General features: G+C 32.9%; 1 protein-coding gene across 8 annotated transcripts in view; it reads right to left on the bottom strand.

Annotated features, from left to right (window-relative positions):
- Nucleotides 1-2,803: 2,803 nt before the first annotated feature.
- Endoa (SH3 domain containing GRB2 like, endophilin-A) overlaps nucleotides 2,804-24,344 on the bottom strand; it is a 31,106-nt gene continuing 9,565 nt past the window's right edge. For 3 of the 8 annotated variants that reach the window (XM_072889443.1, XM_072889444.1, XM_072889442.1), the window contains exons 2-13: nucleotides 21,642-21,739; nucleotides 12,860-12,928; nucleotides 11,741-11,957; nucleotides 11,141-11,274; nucleotides 10,963-11,029; nucleotides 9,309-9,380; nucleotides 8,646-8,731; nucleotides 8,468-8,571; nucleotides 8,014-8,129; nucleotides 7,069-7,149; nucleotides 5,861-5,982; nucleotides 2,804-5,526 (exon numbers count right to left, since the gene is read on the bottom strand). In XM_072889443.1, the coding sequence (XP_072745544.1) occupies nucleotides 5,407-5,526; nucleotides 5,861-5,982; nucleotides 7,069-7,149; nucleotides 8,014-8,129; nucleotides 8,468-8,571; nucleotides 8,646-8,731; nucleotides 9,309-9,380; nucleotides 10,963-11,029; nucleotides 11,141-11,274; nucleotides 11,741-11,957; nucleotides 12,860-12,928; nucleotides 21,642-21,686 (1,233 nt within the window). In that variant the 5' untranslated portion in view covers nucleotides 21,687-21,739 and the 3' untranslated portion in view covers nucleotides 2,804-5,406. Of the gene's footprint in view, nucleotides 5,527-5,860; nucleotides 5,983-7,068; nucleotides 7,150-8,013; nucleotides 8,130-8,467; nucleotides 8,572-8,645; nucleotides 8,747-9,308; nucleotides 9,381-10,962; nucleotides 11,030-11,140; nucleotides 11,275-11,740; nucleotides 11,958-12,859; nucleotides 12,929-21,641; nucleotides 21,740-24,344 lie in introns of all 8 variants that reach the window. The other 5 variants (XM_072889445.1, XM_072889450.1, XM_072889447.1 and 2 more) reach the window with 5 other exon arrangements.

Raw genomic sequence — 24,344 nt, 5'->3', positions numbered from 1 at the left:
TTTCTCGGGAATGAATGTAAACTGATCTTCAAAAAACTTAAATTATTAAATCAATTACTACAAAGTATTTTGTGTTACGAATGTAACTTTTAGAACTCTTCTCCTATATCGTTTCATAAAGTTCTATAGAATTGTAAAACAATGAAAAATATTAAATGATAAAAATTAACTTTGCAATTATATCTCAAATTACGAAATTTACAGAAAGTTAAAAATGTTGAGACGAAAAATGTAATGATAAGCGATAAACACGCGTCTCCCTCGGGCAAAGACGCGTGAGCCTACCGCCGAACAATATTCAACATTTAACAATAGCCAACATTTATAGAATAAGATACCGATTTAATATTAATCATTAAGTTCATTCTCTCTTTCTCTCTCTCGCGATCGCGCCAAATCTCGCCGTCTTTATATATCTTCTCTATTTCTCTTTTCCCAGCGCAGTGTTTCTCAAATTTTACTTTCTCATTATGCCGATTGACGAGAACTCTCGATCAGGGGCGGATCTATATGGACACTGAGAATATTTAAAGACTCCTCGCAGCTAACGATCCTCATAAGTAATCTCATTCGTCGAATTTTTTCAGCTGTACAAGGTGTCACAGAGGTACCGCCACTCTTAACAATCTACTTGTCAATAGACTAGTCCATCAATTAAAGTTCTGTTTTAAAGATCTATTTTATACTAAGTAAAATATATGCTATCCGCCTCCCTAATCATTTTATTAAAATTATCCGTCTTTTCATATATTTACTGAAATTATATTAAATATTAATTTGTGTGTGTGTGTGTGTGTGTGTGTGTGTGTGTGAAAATTACTAGATCCTCCATCTCTCTCGCAGTAATTATTAATATCCTATTTCTAATATCTAGTAAGGTTTTTGATGGTGGCAGTAGTTTTGGGACATCCTGTAGAGAATAGGAGAGAGGTTCATCTATTTTTCTTTTCAATACCTCTTCGATGGTCATTGAGGATTTGGAAATTATTGTCTCCGAAGAGTCATTACCCGCCCCTGCTCTCGACGCAGGATAATTAGCATTTTATTGCTATCATTCTAATTGACAAAGCTTCGCCGGTCATCCACTATATTGACAGAAAACAAGATCCCACCACGATTAAGTTGTAAGAAGTCAATTCTGATTCTCGACTACTCACGATTAGAAATTTAATTAGCATTTTTGTGTCGCAGTTTTTTTTAATTTCTAATGTAAATTCAATTTTTATTAAAGTAAATTTAATCTTTAAATTTTCTATATCTGTATTTTAATAGACTTTATGTCTATATCTATATAGGCATAAAGTCTATTAAAAATTAATCTTTGGATTACAAGTTTAAAAGCTAAATGGTTAATTAAAATTTTAATTTCAACAATCATTATCTGCGTTTGATGCTATTATATCGTTAATAAGAGTTTATCTCAGTAATTCATTTGTGCTTATGTATATACACCCAATTATTAATTGTAAATTAAAATGGTAAAGGGGTAATTGAATCATTTTATACATATTCGTTCGCATCTAATGTTTCTGCGAAGAAGCATTGAAAGAACTTTTAAAAATTATCAATTGCACATTGCGCGAATAATCGAGAATAAAAATCATCATTCCCGGTATTTACCCGTTCCGCTTGATGCAAGTTTTTCGATCGCTTCGCGTCGAACGAAATCGCTGAAACGAAAGTGACGAGGGCGACTTCAACGTGCGTCGCCTTGTATAAAGCGAAGATTAATATAAATCTCTGGTATATGTATGTTATACTTCATACGCGTTAATCAGCGGAAGTAATTAGACCGATTTTGACATATAAATGTCATCCGCTCATCACTTTCGTTCCGCTTTGGCCCCTCCCTTTCCATTTTATCTTTACGATGTTTTGAGAAACACTGGTCCAGCGATGCCTCCCCCCTTCCACCGGCTAAACACCGTGTTGTTAAACTCTTAATATTGCACAACATCGATAACACCTCGAGTTCCGAAAGGAGTTTCGTTTTATCTCACAGCGATTAGAGTGTAAGTGAGACTCGCGTACGGGGCATTTCTTCCACCTTCTACGCTTGTTTTTCCGTTTTGACTCGTCGTTTCTTTCTTTCTTTCTCTCTCTCTCTCTCTCTCTTTCTCTTTCTCTCAAGTAAAGACTTAACTGGCGACGGTGATAGCAGCAAGTGATGATAATGTCGGTGGTATATTAATCGATATAGTAATCGTTAAATGTTAATTATAAACGAACGTGCCTCCGTTACGACGTGTCACGCTTAGACAAACAACATTCTCCGATTTGAGCGTATTTCTAGTATACACTTATTACGCCATTTAAATACTCTTGTAAATGTTTTGTAATTCCAACAAAATGTAATTAAGGTGTAATTATCGCTACTTCAAGCTATCTGTCTTCTTTCATACACCCTACGCACAAAATTTCTCTACAATTTGTTTAACTCTACGATCTATTTAGAAAATCTTTATAGCTTTGAAAATAATTTAACCAACAGCAAAAATTATTGGAATAAGCGTAAAAGCTATCCTATATCTTCTGTGTATATTTATCTTATTGACATGCATATAATTGCTATTAAATGATACACTCAATTCGGAGAACGTCATAGAGTCACCTTTCGGGAATCTCCTTCGATTTAGTATAATTACACTTTCTGAATTTAATATATAATACATAATCAAAAACATTTTTCACGCAAATTTGCGACGATTACAATTCATAGTAATGAGAACAAGGTACACGAGCAATGAGATAATAAAACGATAACGTCGTGTTTGCCGTCGCCCTCTCTTATCGACAGTATGTATATGTGTAAGTAATATATTCTAGTGTCATTATACATTATGCTTAGCAGATATCGCTCGAAGATTTTTACCTAAAATCCACGTGGCAACAAATAACCAAGTTCCTTAATTACTTTCATTGTTCTGGCGGTTGAACTCTCATACAAAGTCAAAAAGCGGGATAATTGATATCAAGATGCTGCGAATAATCGTATCGGGCACATTATATAACACACATATTAAAATATTATACTTAAACGTATAAATATACATATTTTGAGTGAAATGCAAAGTCTATTGTTTCTCATTCTGGGTTTTCTCTTGCACTATTATATGCCAGAGAGTAATAATATGTACTAACTAAAATTATTGCATCCGCTATTTTTCAAACCTACGTAAAAAAAAGATTAAAAATAATATATTTACATTCTGAAAAAGATTGAAAATTTTTTTAAGACAAGTATAATGGTAACAAACTGAACTCGACGAAAAATGCAAAATACATGATAAAGATGTCGGAAAAGTTTCGGATGTGCTGAAAATTCAGTAAAATATAAGATTCAAAAGTTATAAATATTAATTAAATATAATATATTTATATATGTATTACCTCCTGTTTTCCACGAAGAGATTAATTTCACGTGGCTCCAAAATTGTATTGATGTGTTTATTATATATATATATATATATATATATATATTGCTGGAAATAATGTTTTATTTCACATATATAGCTAAAAATCTGGATCATCAATTATTTTCTGCAATTATTTTGCAATAATTGTGTAAAGCAAGTAAAAACAGATAGTAACACAATCACGTAACATAATTACGTGTGAATATAAAGGATAATTGATTTTTGACAGCGTTTACAATAAATAGATTTTCTATTAAGTTTTGCTTTATCATCATCAGCATCGATCCGAAAGTTTCTCGACAATGAATAAATCATCTAAAACAATCATACATGCAATGCCAGGAATTATCTACAATAATCACAGGTAAATCGATAATGACTTCGTGGAAGAGATTCGCCGCCATTTCGAGGTTCGCTTAAAGTAAATCCTAACTTCTAGCTAGTATTGTCTAGCAATTAAAAAAGAATAAAAGAAAATGGAGACAAGAGAAGACAAAGAAGGAACGGTGAACAGTCGAAAGAACGATGGCTCGACTGAAGGAATGAAAACGAATCACTATAACATTATCATTATACAAATACATTATACGAGTAACGAGTTTGCTGCGCCGCGCGGACCAAACGCAAAATATGTGCCACGATTGAATAATTGAATTTTTGTGAGAGGAAAGTCTTGCGTTTGATTATATGAAAACGACAATTATGAAGAAATTTACACGATTTTCATTTAGGATTCTTTGAATTACGTAAAAGAAAATCAAGCAAGTGGAACGAAATAAGATTGCTCCAGCAATTATATAATGATTAGAAATGAAATAATGTATATTTAATTATAATCCAATATATTTATAAGTATATTAATTAGAAATGTAATAAATAAAAATGCATTTAAAAAAACTTGCAAAGATTTTGGATAGTCCAAAGAATTTTTAACGTTATTTTTTTTTACATGGAAAGCATAGTCTATTATTTTAGACTGAATTGACGTTGCTTAATTAAGCTTTAATTAGCACAGATTATTTCCTTTCGAATCCTATTTACAATATAAGTAGAGAGAAAAAAACTTTAGAATTAACGTATAATGAAGCAATGCTAAGCTTGAACTTTTTATCTGTCTTAGCGTCTACCAAAAGATTCAATTCACTGGAATAATCTCACCCCATTTGAAATTATAAATCATACATAATGTTCAGATAAGCTCGCAACAGAAACGTATACCAAGTATCAGGTCATTATTGAAACGATAGAATGCTTTCAAGGAGAAATTAATTAAATCCCAAAAGAAACTATCGGGAAAAATCGCGCCCCGCCATAATCGATTCACTATGCTCGATCTTTTTCTTTTGTGCACTCGAACTGTGGTGAAAATATTTCGAAAGCATCTTAACGAGGCGGAAGATAGATAATATAGAAAAGAAGATGAGGACAGAGCCGCCCTTGACAGTGAACTGCTATTGTATAGGTAGATGTTCTGTGTGTTCTATATAAGTGTTTATATATATTTTTGTGTGTGTATTTTAATATAGATTATTTGCCTCTGGGATGTGTGTACGTGTTGTGTAATCTGTATATAGGTATAATACGTCTATAATGTATCTATGCACATATTTTCTGGTTACGCATTCATGTTTATGTGTGTATGCGTGTCTGCGCGCGCGAAGGTCCTTACGTCGATAAAATACACTATAACATTATATATGTACATTAACATGCGTAATAGAGGCTATTCTCGGGATTTGCGGAAAGGGGTCTCACTGTGTAGGGAACGTGAGGAAAAAGGGCTAGAGAAACTAGTGTGTCGCTTTTTGGACACAAGTTTGAAATCGCAACGCAAGTTAGACAAGATCGAGATAAGTATAATAGATAAGTTTTTTGTGTCGAGGGGTTTTGTCTAGGTTTTAGGCTAGCTGGAGAGCAGAATAATCCTGTAGTGGTAGACGCTAGTGAATGAATATGCAGGGTCTTTGGTTTCGAGATGCGCGACGTCCTCTTAGGGTAATGGCACTACGACCTGCACGTAAGTCACGGGGAAGTAACCGGTGCGGCCGTCCAGGCTGCCCTCGAACCAATTCTCGTCGATTTTCTGAGTCAAGGTGATCGTGTCGTTTTCCTGCAAAGAAAAAACGCAAGCATCATTAATTATCTATCTCCAAAGAAAAAAAAAAAAAAAAAAATAAGAATCCAGGAAAGAAATTTAAAAAGACGTCCAGGAAAAGAATAAAAAAATTCAGAATAAAATATGTGAAGTCTATATATATATATATATATTTATGAAATTAACTTAAAATAAAACTGTATCCGAAATGGATAATTAGGATATATTCAAAGAAACACACATGCATATCTTTTAAACATCTCCTAGACGTCTTTCCATAAAAAAAAAAAAAAAAAAATAACGTCAGCGTTGTCTGAGCACTCGGCAAATAATAATATCGCGATTTTACCTTGAATCCAAGTTCACCGGGATTTTCAGGTTCAAAGTCGTATAGGGCTGTGCAGCACGGTGTTCTCGGCTGTGTTATCGGCGTCCTCGCTGGCGATTTGCTCGGTGAGGGCAAAGGTGAAGCTGAAAATAGTCGGCACGAGTGTGCTAAAACTACCGAAAGCCCCGCGCTAATCTGATAGAAACGCATCGCACTGACTGCGCGTCGTGTATCGCAGTGCATTCAAACTACAACAACACTTAACAATCTGCGACCCGGTGGTCGCACGTGGATCATCGCGCGAAAAAACATCGTGAAAAGCATTGACAGCAGTGCGCGATGTCGATTTCTTTCTAAATGCGAAAATAAAATAATGACATTTACGTTATTGAATGCTCGAGAAGATAAAAATAAACTCTTCAATTAGAATCAATACGTAATTGAATAATCAATGAAAGCTGCGTGAGCTAATTTGAAGCCTTTGCAGCAAGAAGGATATAGTTTATCGATTTTTTCACGAAATTAATATATCAGTTTTCGTAAAAATATCTTAAAAAATATCTTTCAAACCTTACTTTTACACTTCTAATATTATTAAATTATATAATAAAAAAATTATATTCTCATTTTTTTTTTATGAAAATGGGAAAAACGCCATTATTTTGTAAAGTTTTGGCTGTACCTCTTTTACACCAAAATGTAAATTCGATTATTATACGTATATAATTATAAGAAATTATTAGCAAAAATATTTTTATTCACATAATAATTAATATATTACGTAAGAATTTTTAATGTATAATTACTGCTTTCCTTCTTGTTGTAGTTTATTTGATTACTTAAAAACTATTTAACACAATCCCTTACTACGGCATAGGGTGGCAGGACACTATCTAACAAACGTGCATAATGATTGATCATCGGCATTGTTACACGAGAAAGCGGTGGATAATTTCGCTGAAAGAAAAATGAAAGAGATACCGGATCACAGTTGCACCAACTGTCTCGATTATTGATTCTAATAAAGAATTTGATATCAGGTTTCCAAAACATTGTTATCAGATAGAGAGTGAGAAACTTAAGTAATTACGGGGTAGCGTAAGCCGCCCTTAATAACGCAACAGTTGGTACAACCGCCCTCGAGCAACTCGAGAGAGGGATTTGTTTGTTCGACGAGCAGAGAGAAAGAGAGAGAGAAAGATAGAAGGAAACCCCCATGCAAAGTTTACCATTGGTAGATTGTGGCGGGTTTCCGGCCGGAAATAGCTCGAGCTGCGAGCGTTGAGTCGGAGAGCCGGCTCGACTTGCCCCTACATTGTGTCAGAAGGACAGACAGGTATGCCACATTATACACATAGCACAATCGGAGGAAGAATAATGTCATGATGTGACGGTGTGACGAAAGTGCGCGCATGTGTGTGTGTGTGTATGTGTCCACGCATAATCATAGAAATCAATTCTTAAAGAACCAATGTCGGATACGTTGACATCTAATTGACAATACGGTAAAGGTATCAGTACATGAGGAGTAATCTTATTGTTAGTGTAGGCCTTAGTAATCGAACATTGACATTCTCCCGTCCATCAATTCTTCAAATAGATCACAGAAAAAAATATCTTTTCGATTTATGCCGTACGTCTAAATTAATTCTAGAAAATAAGAAAGAAAATATTGAATGTATATTTTATTTTCCTTAAATCGCGGTACTTATTTTGATGGAATATATTAATAAAGATGGAAAAATTAATATTTTTCTTCTTATCTCATTTAAATTAGCATATATATTAAGTATTAATCTTATCCGTTGAAAATCTAGATTTAAATATTTAACCCAGAAAAAATGATAAGATAACATTTCCTTCAAGTCACAAGACAAAATAAAATTTCAGGAGATAAAATTAAGTGGATCGTCTCGATTATAGTTTTGACAGGCGCAGGTAGTAAAATTTGTGCGAGAGAACGAAGCATAGAGAAGATTTGATATTGAATAGTTTCGCCGAAGGGGAGCGAGATATAAAAGACAGATGCAATATGTATATATCGGTCAATGTGGAACCACATAAGGACACGTCGGCATGACAAAGAGAAAGAAAGAATAAGGAACAGTTAGACACAGCCAGACCACCCGAATGTCGTCGCGCCGTGTGTGAAGTATCTGTGAAATGTGTTTTACCGTGAAGGGAGAAGTTCCCACCGTTCATGTGGTCCGACAATCCACCCTCCACGTGCAAATCCGACAATGTCTTCGGCACGAATTCTATCTTTGGTCGGTTCGCCGCCTCTTCCTTCCTAAAAAGTAAAAAATTCACTCGTAGACAACATTGTCCGAAGAGAATGATTGCTATGCGTCATTTAAATATGTTAATGGAAGAAGTTACATCACGACTCCTTTTGCGCAAAAAAAAAAAAAAAAGGATCCTTATTTATTTTTTTTTTTTTAAATTAATATAAAACAAACATGCATTATTCGAAAAAATTCTGGCTTACGTCACAAAATCAAAATGAAAAAAATTATTGAGAATGCCCTCTCGGCTACCTCTACATCATGCAAAAATTATGTATGACGTATATTTATATTTAACTCGTTCAATGTGCGTTTACGAATATTGGTTTTTATTGCAACGTACTTTTCGAGAAGCGTCTCCGTCAACCCTCTAAGTATCTCAGTACACTGTTGATGGTACTCGAGAAGAGCTTCGCTAAAGGTTGCCATTTGAGCGACTTGTTCGACCTGCAATGGAACGATGTGAAAATATTGGCCCTCACTTATCGATACAATTTAATATAACGATGACGTCGACTTACGTCGTTCTCCAGTAAATTGAACATGCCCATCTGCGCCAGATGAAGGCTCTCGGCGAACTTCTCCTCGGCTTGACGAATCTCGTCGTCTGAAACGTGAGAACCTGTTCGCAAACGGTTGCCCCGCCAACGGCATTAAAAAGGTTGCACTACTGGGGTTGCTTCCTAAATCTAAACACTTAAAATACAGCGCGGAAAAAAAAACAGAAAAGCGTAATTAATTCTACGAATTCGCAAGCGTATTTCTGGGCGCTGTAAAAAGCGTGCCTCAGTATCGTGGCAAATAATAACTTATGAAATTATTATTTCTAAATGAACGGTAATACAAAAACAACAGAAAATATAAAAGTTTTATATTATGTTTTTAACGTTTATTACGAAACGTTTTAACGAAATATTATGTTTATGAACGTTTAATTCTTTAAATAAATATTTTTAAAATGTTTTTTTAAAGGTATATAAAAATTATTTTGAATTTTGGATGTTTATTATATATCTCTCGGATATTTGCGAGATTACTTTCGTCATTTGGAAACTTTAGCGGAATTTTACAGGCGACTACTAATAATGGGAGGAAGTATTGATCGACGATATGTAATAGTGGCAAAATTCCAAAAATACGGGATTAGCGACAAACTCCTAAGCGCGTAATGGAAGTCACCATACCAATATACGGCGACGAAATGCTCGACCGTGCTGGACTTCCGAAATGCGGACTGGCGGATCTCTTCCCAGTCACTAATTGTTAAGTCCAGCAGACATATCACATTGTCAATAAAAAAAGCAAAAATTATTCGAGGCGATAAAATCAACGTAAAATAACGTATCAACGTAATTAATCATTGGACATCTTATTGGACATGTTATTCCAAACAGATAAAGAATTCGAATTAACTTTCGATCATTGTTGAAATTTTGTAATTTTAACAGAAACTTAAGAGATACTCCCTATACCATGTTATCTTTACACAATTAATAAATTAATATATAAATGTATAATGTAAAATTAATATACAAGTTTCTTGAATTAATATTTATACAAAGTATAAAAGAAGTACGGATAAAAGTCTTTCCCTCATTGAATCAAAATACTACAAACTTATGGCGTGTATTTATAAATAAATAGCTCAAAAATAGTATGTAAGCTGATCATTATGAAAATTAATTCCTGCTGCATATAAAGTGGATACATTAAAGAAAAGCGTTCGCATTCTCTTCGCTCTACTTGTAAATCCACAATATGGCTGACTTATTATTCCAACATACTCATGCAGCGCAGCATGCGAGTAAAAGATTTCATTTCTATTACACAAACAAGAGTTTTTTTCTCTATTCATGCAACAATTTCATCTTAATAACACTATTTCGAAAGAGTAAATGTATGAGATACAATTTTTGTTTTTTTCATATGCATGCCGGCAATAAAAAATAAAGCTGTCTTCTTCAAAATCCATTGACAAGTCATTTCATTAAAAAAAGCATAAGCGAAGTAGAAATTGTATAAAACTTGAAAAAAAAAAAAAAAAAGAAAATAATACATATCGTTTGGCAGAATGTAATAATAGTTAATGCCAAAATTAAAATAGAATAATAATAATTAATGCAAAGTAAAAATTGTATAAAACTTGAAAAAAAAAAAGACAAAAGAAAATAATGCGTATGGTTTGTTAGGCAGAATGCAATAATAGTTAATATTAAAATTAAGATTGAATAATAAAAATTAATGCAAAACTAAGATAGTATCAATTGAAAATTAAATTATGTTACAATAAAAAAGATATAGTACATTAACAAAGATGACAAAACAATGATAAAGTTTTATTTGCAGCTACAATTGTTTTTCGTAGCGCATCGTTCTCGGCGCTTCATTCGCATCACAATCTCGAACAAAGACGATTTCGCAACTGTAATTTTTTTTTTTTTTCTATCGGAGATGTACATTCTCCGCTTGCGGATGGAAGGGAGGAAAGGTCACGACACCTTTATCTTTGTGAAAATGACGGTTTTTTTTTACAGTTGTGACCCCTCGCCTCAGCAGAGAGCCTTGCCTTAATGTCGTTTTCTTTTACGACATCACTATTACGGAGATCACGATCGTGCGGTTCTGGCAGAATTCTCCGCTAGAGGTGCAATCTTCCATCATGTGGCGTTATTATGCGCATTACTGTTTCCCTCGTGGTCGTGGTTTTTATTTAAACTCTTCAAATTGCGAGCGACAAGACGCGTTCGTGCAAGGACACGCGCGACGTCGTTCGCTGCATAAATCAATAAAGAGCGCGAGAAAACGAGAGCACACATGCAGAGAAAAATTTTAACATACCTTTCGCTTGACGTCTTCGCTTGCAATCAAAGTCCAGCCTACGACCTTGCAATTTCTTCCGGTGGTGCTGGAACAACAAACCAATAGAGATAGAACCTGTGCACGTCAAAACCGTACGCGAAGCGCGATGATTTCTTTAGCCGCGAGCGCGAGTACACAACTTTTCTAATAACCGTACCATCACTTCTTTGAGATCCTTGGTCTGCAGATGGTGTAGCGGCTCGAGGAAGTTCTGCTTGATGTTGTCATCCAACGAATATTTCACGTCTGCCATCTGCTTCATAGCCTCGCCCATTTCAATGAGAGTCTGGGCTACAAGGATAGAGGAGTGAAAAATAAGGTGATGTTTAGACATTATATTCTAATGATCGCCTAAGAGTAATCTGCCGGCTCTTTAAACATCAGGTTATATTTCACGTCAAACGTTAATAAATTTCGAATGCAAAAATAATAGAATTCGAAAGACCATTTTCATTGTTTAAAATAGTTTTAAATGAATTTTTATGAAAAAATTTCGAATGAAAAAATATCGAGTAAAAAAAATATTTTTTTATAGCAGAGAAAATACATTGTGTACCTGTATGTAAAATTTTTAAACAAAATACACGATAATAATTGTAGTTTCACGAGTAAAAATGATAGCGACACGAGTTGGCATAAGGATGCCATTCGTATAAATGCATTTGCATCGAAAGTATTTTTTATTTTAAGTAGACAAAACAATGCGGATCGAGGTTCTTCTTTCGACATGATTGTATCGGATTTAAATTTTATTTACCGAAAATGCTGTCCTCGCCCATTTTCTTGCCGTACATTAGCATGCAATCGCCAAGTACACCTTCCGGCTGGGGATAGGTGGAGGCCTTTGCCTGACCACTAAGCTTACTAATGCCCTTGACCGCTGCCATCTTCGCCCTCGCCGTCGGATTCGGCTGGAGGAACTCCTTCGTTTTCATCTGCAACTCCTCCACGAGCTCGTACGTGACATCTGTTTTCTGCACGTAACGTTTTTATGTCAAGTTTTTATCTCTTGTTTTGATTTGCATTAACGAGAACGTCAAGAAATTCTTTCGTACATAAGAGATGGATTATCAATTCGAGCTTAATATTCGAACTTAATAGAAGCATTCGAGATATTATCCTTTAGGCCTCGGTTTCACAACCTATTTTAATCGAAGTTTAATTCTTTTTTATTTCGTTTTTCAGAACTTATAAAAAAGAAACAAAGATGGTTATGAACTCCGATTAGTATAAGTTATGGAATTGGGCCTAGGAGTAATATTTGCAATTTTGCATAATGCAGTTGTCAGCTTAAGCTATCCTCTTGTTTTACAACTATGTTTAGCATTTCTTGATATATTCAACATGGATAAAATTTAATCATTTTATTTTTGACAAATCATGTGCCTGAACCTTCGCTTTATAACTTGTAAGAAGATATCTGTACCATTCAAAACTTCTATTTATCTCAAAATTATCGACATAGATTTGTTAATAAACACAATTAACATTATAAGATTTTACAGAAAATTGAAGAATTAAGGATAATTTAATCAGGAAGAGACAAAATGTTTTCGAGAAAATTATTCAGATCCTCCATATGATATCAAATTTAAATCAATCTATATTTAAAAAGAAAGCGATAAAACGCTTTTCCGACTTTGTCTGAAATATTAAGAAGGCTTTCTAAAGATTAGTAAATGATTGATAGGACCATCGGCAAAGCCAGAAGAAGCCAGGTAAATCTTTGAAATTCAATAAATAATGCCGCCATATAGAACATGCAAGTCATCTTTCTTTGACGTTCTCACAAAGGAATCATGTGAAAATATGGAAGATGGTCTTCTTAACACACATATACACTCGCACAGAGAGTGCACAGAAAGACACTACTCACCCTTTCCATATCCACAAAATCAACGTCGAGCTTCGTTCCTTCTGCTCCGCCCATCTTTTCCGTCATATACTGCAAGAAAAATTTGTTATTTTTTTTAGCCTAAAGCCCCATAATAGCCAAATGAACAACGCGTTTTATCGACTTTACGGATCTTTTAATCCGACACGTAAAATCAAGGGATAGCGTGATTGATACTTGTCAAAATTTGGCTTAGTTAAATTTGTCAAAACTTTCTTTCTTAACTCTTAATGCAGAAGTAGTCAGATGAAATATAATATATCATAAAGGTCGTCGACACCCTTTTATTTTGCATTTTGTCAGGTAGCTGATAAGCATAGAATAATAATAATAATTTTTAAATATAATTCACACTGATTCGTGTGAATTATAAATATGGAAATTATAATTTTAACAAAAACTTTATCTGAATATATAAATATTAAAGCAAAAAAATATGAATTAAAAAGTAAAGCTAAAAATTCTAGACAGATAAAAATTTCGAACAGATAATCTCAGATTTTGAGAAGATTCAAAGATTTTTTAAGAATAAAAAAATGCAAAAATCATAAAAAGTCATATTTTAAAAATGTATTAAATTTTAAAAATAGAAGGCAGATATATACTTTAGCATTTAGACGTATAAATATAGGATTCAGACAAGTATTTCACGCTCGTGCGATCATTATCCCGTACGAGATCGTTCCCATGAAATCTTCTTGAACAACATAAATTGTTATAAATACTAGCTTATATACATTTTCACGGACCATATAACTAATATATAATACAGACCAATTGTTCGTTAAGTTAGGATCCTGGAAGACGGCGAAGATTTTCTCGAACAACAGGATATTTCCAAGGATAAAGTCAGAGATTAAAGCTTTGAAAAGTACAGTGGGTAGAAAGAAAGAGAGAGAGAGAAAGAGAGAAAAAGAAGGTTAAAGGCAAAGAAAATATTACCGACAAAAAAAGGATGATTTTTTCTTAGATTCAATAATATTAATATCAATATTTAAAAAAAACAATAATCTCGTCAATCATCACGAAATATCATTTGTGTTCATATCCTTTCAAAATTGAAGAAATTAGTCAGATCATTTAACATGAAAAGTTCGCGACAATTATATGAAATTTTTATTAAACAAATTTTAAACATTAGCTTCAAGACAAACTTTGATAAATCTCATAGGTTTTTATTCACTGAATTACACATGTCAAAATTTGCATATGTTTCAAACAGAAATATCTTAAACATATTTTTCAAACATTTTCTATATTTCAATAAATTAATTAATTTAAAATCGAATTGCACAATCATTAATTAGATCTGAAGCCTAGTTTAGGCGATTTATAATTCACGAAAAAATTCAAGATAAAAATCTATTTATAATTTTATATTTCTATTTTAATACATGCATATCTCTTGATATACATACATATAATTTAATAAATGTATGTATATATTCTATTTCAAATGTTTTCTATATTATACCTAAAATTATAAATGGAAATTTTTTCGAATTTTGTTTGAAAGATAAAATAAACTATCAGGATCAAAATTAACTAAATCAGAATTTAGTAATTCTATTTTCTTCATTTTCTATCTTTTTCTAACGCAGACAATAAGAGAATAAAAGCGAATTAAATAAATTAAAATTAGCACGAATTATTGTTGACATTATCAATTCTACCTTAAAATCTAAATTCATTTTGTAACCATAATTCGATTTCGTTCTTATAAATTCGGATATTTTATTGATTTCGACGAGGAATAACAGATTGTTGAAATTTTTAATAATCGGAAAAATATTTGATTAATTCGTAGCATTGCATTCTATTAAACAAAAAATCGAATCCTCGACAATGAACAAATATAATTCCGTAGTATAATGCTATACAATTTATTTTCCTCTATGTGCGCGATTCATTGCATACACAAAGAGAGAGGATAATATGGAGATAGTATTGTACGCGATTAATCGCGCTAAGCGGCCAGGAACTTCGCGAATAGCTTGCAGAAGACGGAGATAGAGAGAGAAAAAGACCCTGACCCATATTTAATGATGACCCATTTTCAGAAGTGCGTACAAGGACATAGCCGTCATCCATTGCTCGTTTTACGTCTCATACTTCCGGCGATTTAGGTCACGTCTATGATATATTGTGTGATAAACTTTATAATAAAGAAATGTGAAGTCACTACACAAAGTATAAAATATGCGGAAATTTTAAAAGTTAAAATTTCATATATGAGACATATATAGCAAAGAGAAAACCTATATGGTAGTTTCTATAATATATATATATTCTCACAGGTGTTATATTAAATTCTTTCTCTCAATCTTTATTAAAAAATTTTATAAAATATACTCTCCCCGATTATACAGTAATATTATTAAAAAAAAGCGTAAACATAAGCACACGAGAAAATGTTTTACCTAATCAATTATTCAATTCTTTACTTTGTTCCAAAGGAGTAGAAAAATGGAGGACTTAAGGTTTTATTAGTTGCAAATAAGTATCCGTATTAGTTCCTTATTCAAAAACCATAATAATGCCGATTACATAAAATATGAATATAACTGTAAAAATGTCGCGCATGTTAATGAGATTGAAACTCGAAAGCGATCGTATTTATAGTCGACTCATAGTTCTTGCAACTCCAACTCGATCGGCTTGAATAAAAGCTTGAATTTTAATGCCGCAAGAAATTACGACGCGTGTCGTAAGTTTTTGGTACATATTTGGTATATATTTGGTACATTAAACAACCTTTAAAGGAAAGTATCCGCGTCGCAGATCTGATTGCCGATTTAAATAGGGATTAATTGCCGCACTCAACGGGCACAATTTGTGAAACGTAATCTTTGAACTCGAATTACAATAATAATAAAATGCGGCCAGAATGTTAGAATACTAGTAGTTTTAATCGGCGTCAAATTTCGCAAGCATATATCTGCTCGCTCAAAATATCAAGTACAGATTGGAATTAATAGGTTGGTACATCCGCGCAAACTGTATTTTTGATATAAAAAAATAACCAAAGTACATCTGATCTTTCAAAAGAAATGAGAAAATAATTTCAATATTTACAATGAATGATCATATATATTGAAAGAAATATTTAAAAATATCTATGGGACAAAATTACAATAATTACTCTGTGGAGAAATGTTATATTCTTTTTTGCCTGGCGGTAATAATAAAATTTAATCGATTGTTCTATACATTTTTAAAAAACTTACAAAAAATGGCTTAAAAAGGAGCTTAAATAACAGGTTTTTTAACTAATGACGTCAATTTTGCAATAACCAGATATAATTAAATCAAACATGATACTTATACAATATTGTCAAATTAATTCAATAAAGAATATATAATTAGAATCAAATAATATAACGGCGGACGTTTCGACCCAATTATTCAGGTCTTCCTCAGCGCAATAATCGATTTGATCACATATTCTTTATTTATTAATTTCTTTTTATTAGTTAAAAAACCTGTTATTTAAGTTCCTTTAAGCCATTTTTTGTAAGTTTTATATTCTTTTAAATGTCATTCATTTATGTGTTTTAAAAAATTAATAATTATCTGTGAATTATAAAAGTAATGAAAATTGTTACATCATTCCTTATCATGATATATTTCTTATTTTTTTATTCTATGATATGTTTGTTATTTTACGTTGTCACAATTTTTAATTCTTGTTATAATATATGTAACGTTGTAACAATATTTGTAATTTTAATTAAAAAAATATTTTTCCGTAAAGCTATATTTTTATATTTTAAATATATACAACTGCATTTCTCTTTTATTAATTAATATAACCATTCAATTAAAAATCGAACATGCGTAAGCGTTGTTTTTTTTTTATCAAGAATCAAGAAAGGTGTTTCGTTAAATGCATCCTTGTGTATACAGGTTGCATATAAATGGAATTAAATTTCAGGGACATAGGAGGATGCGGATGCGTATTTTCGAAGCCTCTCACGCGATCGATCCGCCTCTAATATCATCGACGAGTTCACGACATTGAGAAGGCATCAGCGTCATAAAAATATCCGTTCGCCATCGTTCTGATATCGATAACGATGAACGGGACATCCGCGATAATGCAAGATTCGACGGCATAATACGCGGCATCACAACGACGATACAACGGCGACTTATTGTTAGAACTTCACATCCGACTGTACGCCTACGCACACACACACCTACCCACGTGCATGCGAGTATTATGTATTACATGTATATATCGTGGCAAATGCAATTAGGCTGCAAAAAGTAAAGTAGCTACGTGCGTATATTTGTTTGCGTGTGCATGTGCGTTCGATTACGGGTTTCCCAACACGCTCGATGAGATAGACACGCAATTTTCGCCGAGACGCAATATGTTACATAGAGGCGTTATTTACGTGTGCACTAATGCTGAACTATACTTTTATATGTGAAGATATATATTACAATGTTAGTCAGAAACAAATTGCCCTCATAAATCATAGTAAGCCAATCAAAAGTGTATTCACAAACTGTTATAGTATCATTACAGTAAATTACAGTAAATTATAAATGCTAGAGTATAAAAATACTCGATTACAATTACGATTAAAATATATGTCACTATGTTTCCTTGAATTCTTGCGTATTGATTAATTTAATAAGTTTATAATTTTTTTTGTATTAAAAGAGTTAACTAAATTATGAAAATTAAAATTGATATACTTTATCAATTTTATCAAACTACTTATATGACGTTAATGGTTTCTCCCTGTTATAAATTCGTCGATGATATGTGCTAGAGGTGGATCGATCGCCTTTTGCGAGGCTTCGAAAATACGCGTTCGCATCCTCGTATCTCTTGAAATTTAATTCGACCTTCTGCTTTCACACACAAGGATACATTTAATGGAACATATTTCTTGATTCTTGATAGAAACGACGCTTATATGCGTTCAATTTTAATCGAATAATTATATATATAAAATGTATTAATTAAAATTTTGATTACTTTTGCATAAAATGTTAAATACATACAATTTAAGTTTACTACATAAATTTTCTAGATTAATACATGCATACATTAAACTATCATTATAATGATTATTTTAATAAAATAATTTATTTTAATTTTATTTTCATATATATTAACGCATGTTAATTTATATTTTACACCTCAGCAATAATTTTGTAATATAAAATAATAAACACCTACTAAATTAATCTCACGTAAAATGGCATGAAAAATAATTTTTACACGATAAGATTTCATGATATTTATTTAATTTTCTATTGGAAAAGAAATCATAATTATCGCGTCCGTCATAAAGTGTAAAAAATTGCGGAATTTTTCATAACTTCGCTGTAAGAATATTTGGAATGCAAATATTTTTTTCAAACGCCAACACGTCGACTGACGGCGCCTTTCGTTCATTAGAAAAATTACAAGCAGAAGGGAGGCAAAGGTCAAAAGCTATGGGTTACCATCATCATGCGTCGCCGAGGATTTCGGTGCTGGAGCGAGTGGCTGACGCGCGTTGCGCGGTCCCCGAGAAGTTACCCCGAGAGCGCGCGAGAGAGCGATCGATAGTTTAAAATTGCTCGTTACACAATCGCCGCAAGCTCCGGCGCGCAATAATTCGCATTGTTTGACACGGCGCCCGTCGCTCGCTTGAGCTTTTCGCTCGATCGAACTTTCGCTACTCGCGCGGCGACGCGGCTTTCGCATTTGGCATTTGCAGCGCGGTGTAATTAAGGCCAGGATAACATCCCGCCAACGCGCCAAGTCGCCAACAGGATAGTACTTTTATAGCGAACTGTATTAAGACTTGGTGGAGTTTGTTCTACTTCAAAGTAAAAAAAAAATATGAGATGTTTCGAAAATAATAAAATTTTAAAAACTTCTCTAAAAAAATGTATTTATGGCAACGAATACGATAATATCGGTCTATATTTTTTATCTCTATATACATATCTGACATTCTGTATATGTATATACACATGTATATGAGAAAAAATTATGTACAAATATAAAACAACAAAATGATATAATACATAGACACAGAGCATAAATAGAAAAATTAAGTAATTTAAAATTAATATAATTTTTACACTAAGTTATTCTTAAATCATATAATAGTATAATAATATAATAGTATAATAATAATCAATACAAATGTATGTATACACGTAATGTCAATAATTGCTACCAGTATGTCACCTAACGAAAAAAAAGATCTGATGCGAGCATTTTAATGTAAATAATGTTTCATCGGTATCTGTAATTACGAGTAGCGCAATATGTAATTACGGCAATTTTCAATATTATGCGTCAGAATTATCATATACGCAGAATATTTCACGACACGTAAGCATTTCGTTTAATGCGAAACGAATCTCGCATCAATGTTAGAATTTCGTAATCAAGTTTTTCATTCGGTATTGAAAAGTTATATGTATACATGATATATGTGACATGTATACATGATATATATGACATGCATGTTGTATAAGATACATCTCGATCATATTACACAGATTTTTCATAGTACCGAAGACAAATATTAATATTTGCGAAATTAATGAAAAAAATACCAAGGGACAAAAACCACATGAGTACAATAAGTATGTTACATAATTATAACATATTATTCTAATCAGCAAATTCTCTGATAAATTATTTTTAATATAAAAATTAAGCGATAATCTTCCATGTATATCATGAAACGAGATTATAACAGACGAAAAATCTGGAAAGTATAAAGAATCTCAATTTAGATAAAAGTGGAAATACTATTCGCGAAGTTCAAATATTGATTGATTTAGATAAATAAATAAAATTCCTATTTTTATATATTTATGTTTTTAATAGAGCATGGATTTTTATTGAAAAATTTATACAATTAAATATCTTGTTTTTATAGAAAATAAAAATAAAATAAATCAAGTAAAAAACGCAAATCTCAATTATATATATATATATATATATATATATATATATATATATATATATATATTTAAATTTTTAATATATCTATGATAGAGACAAATATATTATTATATCCTGTTTAAATTAATATTTAGATTGTGTATAAAAATACAATTTTTCCTATAATTTTTTATACTTTCCAGAATTTCAAAAACCGATTATATTTATTACAGTTTCATTTCATTAATATGAAGTACATATATACATACATATATATATATATATATATATTTCTTTTTTATACATTTTTAATATATGTATAATAAAGGCAAATATATTATATCCCATCTAAACTAATATTTAGATTGTGTGTTAAAGTACAATTTTTGCTATAATTGTTTATACTTTCCAGAATTTCAAAAACCGATTATATTTATTACGATTTCATTTCATTAATACGAAATAGCATTGCCGATATCTGTTGAGCATATTTCTCTCAATTAACAATTAGCCGTTAATTAGTCACGGTTGCTGCAACTAAACTTCAGTATTAAGAGCGGTAACCATGTCTCTCCGCTCGTCGTTTCAAGATTAAACATGGCAGAATGATAATACTGCAGCTGTGTGCGGCTGATACGAAAATTCTACACATGTGGAATACTGGACCAAATGATAATTGGCATCGACAAACTGTCGGGGAATGAGAGCTTATCTTTCATCATCTCAGTAATGTATATTCGACGGAATAAAATTTTACTAAAGAATCTTTTAAGATATAATTCGAACACAGAATAGACATTAGAGCTATTGAAAAGAAAAAAAATATTCCTTTGTTATGGTATAAAATAGTTTTACGATGCATTATAAGGTATTTCTCCGAGATTCCCGCATATTTTATGCGCTTTCTTACATTTCTTCAGATCTTTCGGAGATCTTAGAAAAATCGCCAAGTATTCTTCGATAATAAAAATTCTCATGCGTATATCGGGAATCTTGGGAACGCCGGGAGAATATCGATTTCACGTGCGACACAGAGATGATGATTAACAGCCCGCATTTTATCTCGTTTCGCTTGTTTTCGCAATTACATTAAACATTCTGATGGCCCCGGAGAATCTCGCCGCATCACGGAAACATCATGAGTTTCCCGGCGACGCGTAATCGCATTAATTGTAAGAACGTCGCGCATTCGTGCGGGAACGAAACGACTGCGCGAAAGTTCGAGGCAGTGCACCGACGCTAGATTCGCCCTTAAGTAGTAATGCAGCACCGGTAATTGGCATAATAATGTAGCCTGACGTACGAGAACGTATCACCTTAATGTAAATTAAAACTTTCAACAATGTTTCGCGTATCATATGGGTCACAACATCGCATGGAATCGTTATCGCGATATCCACCTCCTTTTTTTAACGTAAGCACTAAATCAATAACGTAATAGACGCGCGTAAGGTATCTCGTAATTTAATTAGAGCAATTAAATCGCGAAGAAAGACTCTAATTTTAATCACTCGGATTTTTTTTTTTTATTTATATGGTGTACAAAATCTTTGGATTAAAAAAATAATCTAGTCACAGACGATTTTTCAGAGATGCAGAATAATTTCATCAATCAATATTATGTATTGAAAATATAGATAATTTCTTCTATTATTTTTAATACAAGAAAAAATATTTGGATAAAAATAATGTGAATAAAATTACTGAATCTCATGTATTTGATCCATTTCTCAGTCGTTTTGCAAAATTATTGTACGGCGGAAAATAATATTGATCTTTTGATGCACATAAGAAGATGCATTATCAAGTTTCCATGAAGTAAGACGATTTCACGGCAAAGAGAAGCGCACTTACCTGATTCGCCTTGTTGATCTGCTTCTTGAGCCCGGCGAACGCCATGGTGCTGTCGTGTCGTTGCTTCTTTGTGAATCACGCGCAAACTGTCTCTGTGACTGTAACAGAAACGGAAACGAGATTGTCAAACAGGGTGAAAAGTAAACTCGAGGGAAAGCGACTCGCGAAGAGAGCAAACGCGTCAGAAAATAGGGCGAAAGAAGTCTGAATTTATGATCGTGCCGGTTGCTGGCCTCTCGCCAACAACGAGCGGGATGATTTTCAATGCTATCGATCGTATATTGTATACTGCTGTGTGTATTTTCCAACATCGTGACTTGTCGCTGATGTAATACCGGGTGGCGTCGTATCGCTTCACATGCGGCTCCGGCGAATACCGGTGCCACGTCGCAGACTCCTCGTGCGTACCACGGTGATCTCACACGCGTGAAATCGCAATCGTGCCCACCCGACCTCTTAACAGGCTCTAATAGGAGCAAGTAATGTGTGCTCTTAGCTACACGCGGCGTTCATCGACAGGCGACGTGCTCTCGCGCGACTTCAAAAGTACATCGACATGAAAAATACGAAGACATTTAATATGATAAGAGAGAGAGAAAGAGAGAGAGAGAGAAGAGATGAGATTCTATGAGCGATATTGCTAGGTATGAAAAATTTAACTAGCTATCGCATCTCCAGTGAGGACAAAAAAGTAATATGCGTTATAGATTCATGATTCATAAAACTTAACTATTCATTGAGATCTCTATTATTCTATGAAACGATCGATGAGGTCATCATAAAGTAATAAGTAATACAAATATTCTTATATCATATACGCGGCTAAATGCATACATCGATTTTCCATAAAAATCCAAACAGTATAGAAATGTTATAATAATATAATAAAGAAGCACACATTCTAAAAATTTATAAATAATTTATAAATAAATCTATGAAATATTTTAAAAATATGGAACAAAAGAAAGTTTGTTGGCTTATATTTTTATGCTGTCGCAGCAAACGTTTATTATTATTGCTATACTGATAACAAAAAGATTTATTGCAAAAATATTGATTTTATTTGCTAAAAATAATTCTGCTAAATTCTGCAGAAGAGAAAAAGGAAGGGAAATTATATCACAGATAACATTTAACATAATGACATTGTTTCGTTGCAACATCGATTTTTACTAACAAAGACTAGAATATTTCGTTTCAGCTGCAAAGTAAATTTGCTTTAGCAGCAAATTCGTGTTTCTGTGAGTGACTCTTTCGTAAGTAAGATTCTCTTTCAAACAAAACAAACTGTATTGTGTAATATCAAATAATTCGTTTCGGTAGCCAAGTTTCGCATCAAATATGCAATAGCAGTTATGGTTTTGCGGCGACAACAAAATCTCTTTTCTCATGAATAGCAAGTTATTGCAGCCTCTTAATAAAGACAATATTGCGCATCATTGAATTCATACATGGAATGTTCAGAGTACGGTACAAAAGTTTTATTCGCGAAATCTATAAACGATGAATCTATGGGAATAAACTTGCTCCATTAACAACGAGCGATATATTTCTCACTGAGAGTTGTCTCTTGCACGAATTCTGATGTGCATCGAGATAAATGTTTAATGGAGGAGTTTTAGCAAAACAAGCATATGATATTTCATTGATAAATCCATAATAAATTTCAATAAAGCACACTGTTCACATTTGTCAAGTGTCAAACGCACAAGATCCAATATATAATATAATGTTAAATTAACGCAATCTGACGTAATAAAGAGCAATTTTTAAAAATATCTAAAGCTCTATTTAAAATAAATCTATATAACACATATATAACAATCAAGTTCAAATAATGACGATTGTATACAACAATCGAGTATAATAATGATAACTGTGCCATAAATAATCGACAGACTCCCACGAAAGTAATAACGCGATCACAATAGATTTCGGATAAACTAAATTTCAAGAAACCAGTCACACGTCGAATTAAGAAAACACTCTAAGCAAACAAAAAAGTCTACAATTGATGCGAGCAGTCGACAAGTTCGCAAAGGTCGCGAAAATTAACGTAATTAATTAATTAATCTGATAAAATTTGTCGAAGGCAAGTCAAGTCAAAGAACTCCGTGAACCACTTTACACTCGCAGAATCGTCGTAAAAAAAATCATGATCAATATCCCTTCTTTGAGTGAAACTTGTCATAGAATTCAAGTATTCGTTAACAAGCCGGTTGTGAAATTCGCGAATAAGCGCTCTTATTAACGAGTTGCCGCTTGAATGGCGGAGGTTCTTAGCGTTTAGAGGTATGGCACACATCGATCGCGACACACATCGTCAAAATCCTCTTACAATTAGTAACGAACCCTGCTAATTAATGCAGCGTCCTTATTAATGAATCTTACTGGGGTACTAAAAACTAAGTATATTAATCGTGGGTGTTCCATTAAATACATAGGACGGTTCGATTGACCCGACTGGTTCGAAAGTAGAAGAAGGAGCGAAAGGAAACAAGCGAGAGATTCGGAAAGTGGGCGAAAGGACGGTAAGATGGAGGATCGTACTGACACAGTTCGGCAACCAGCACGATTGTCCCAATTTTCCAGTAGTGTAACGATTAAACTGGGCAACGTACTGGCTGAGTCGTTGAGCATTAAATAGTTGCATTAAATAACTCGACCACTATAGTTATATTCTGTCAAGCGGAATGAGTAAAA

Source organism: Anoplolepis gracilipes, chromosome 4 (genome assembly GCF_047496725.1).
Source record: "Anoplolepis gracilipes chromosome 4, ASM4749672v1, whole genome shotgun sequence".
In the NCBI taxonomy this organism is placed as follows: domain Eukaryota; kingdom Metazoa; phylum Arthropoda; class Insecta; order Hymenoptera; family Formicidae; genus Anoplolepis; species Anoplolepis gracilipes.
Note: the sequence above shows the minus strand (reverse complement) of the source record. Positions and strands in the feature narration are given on the sequence as shown.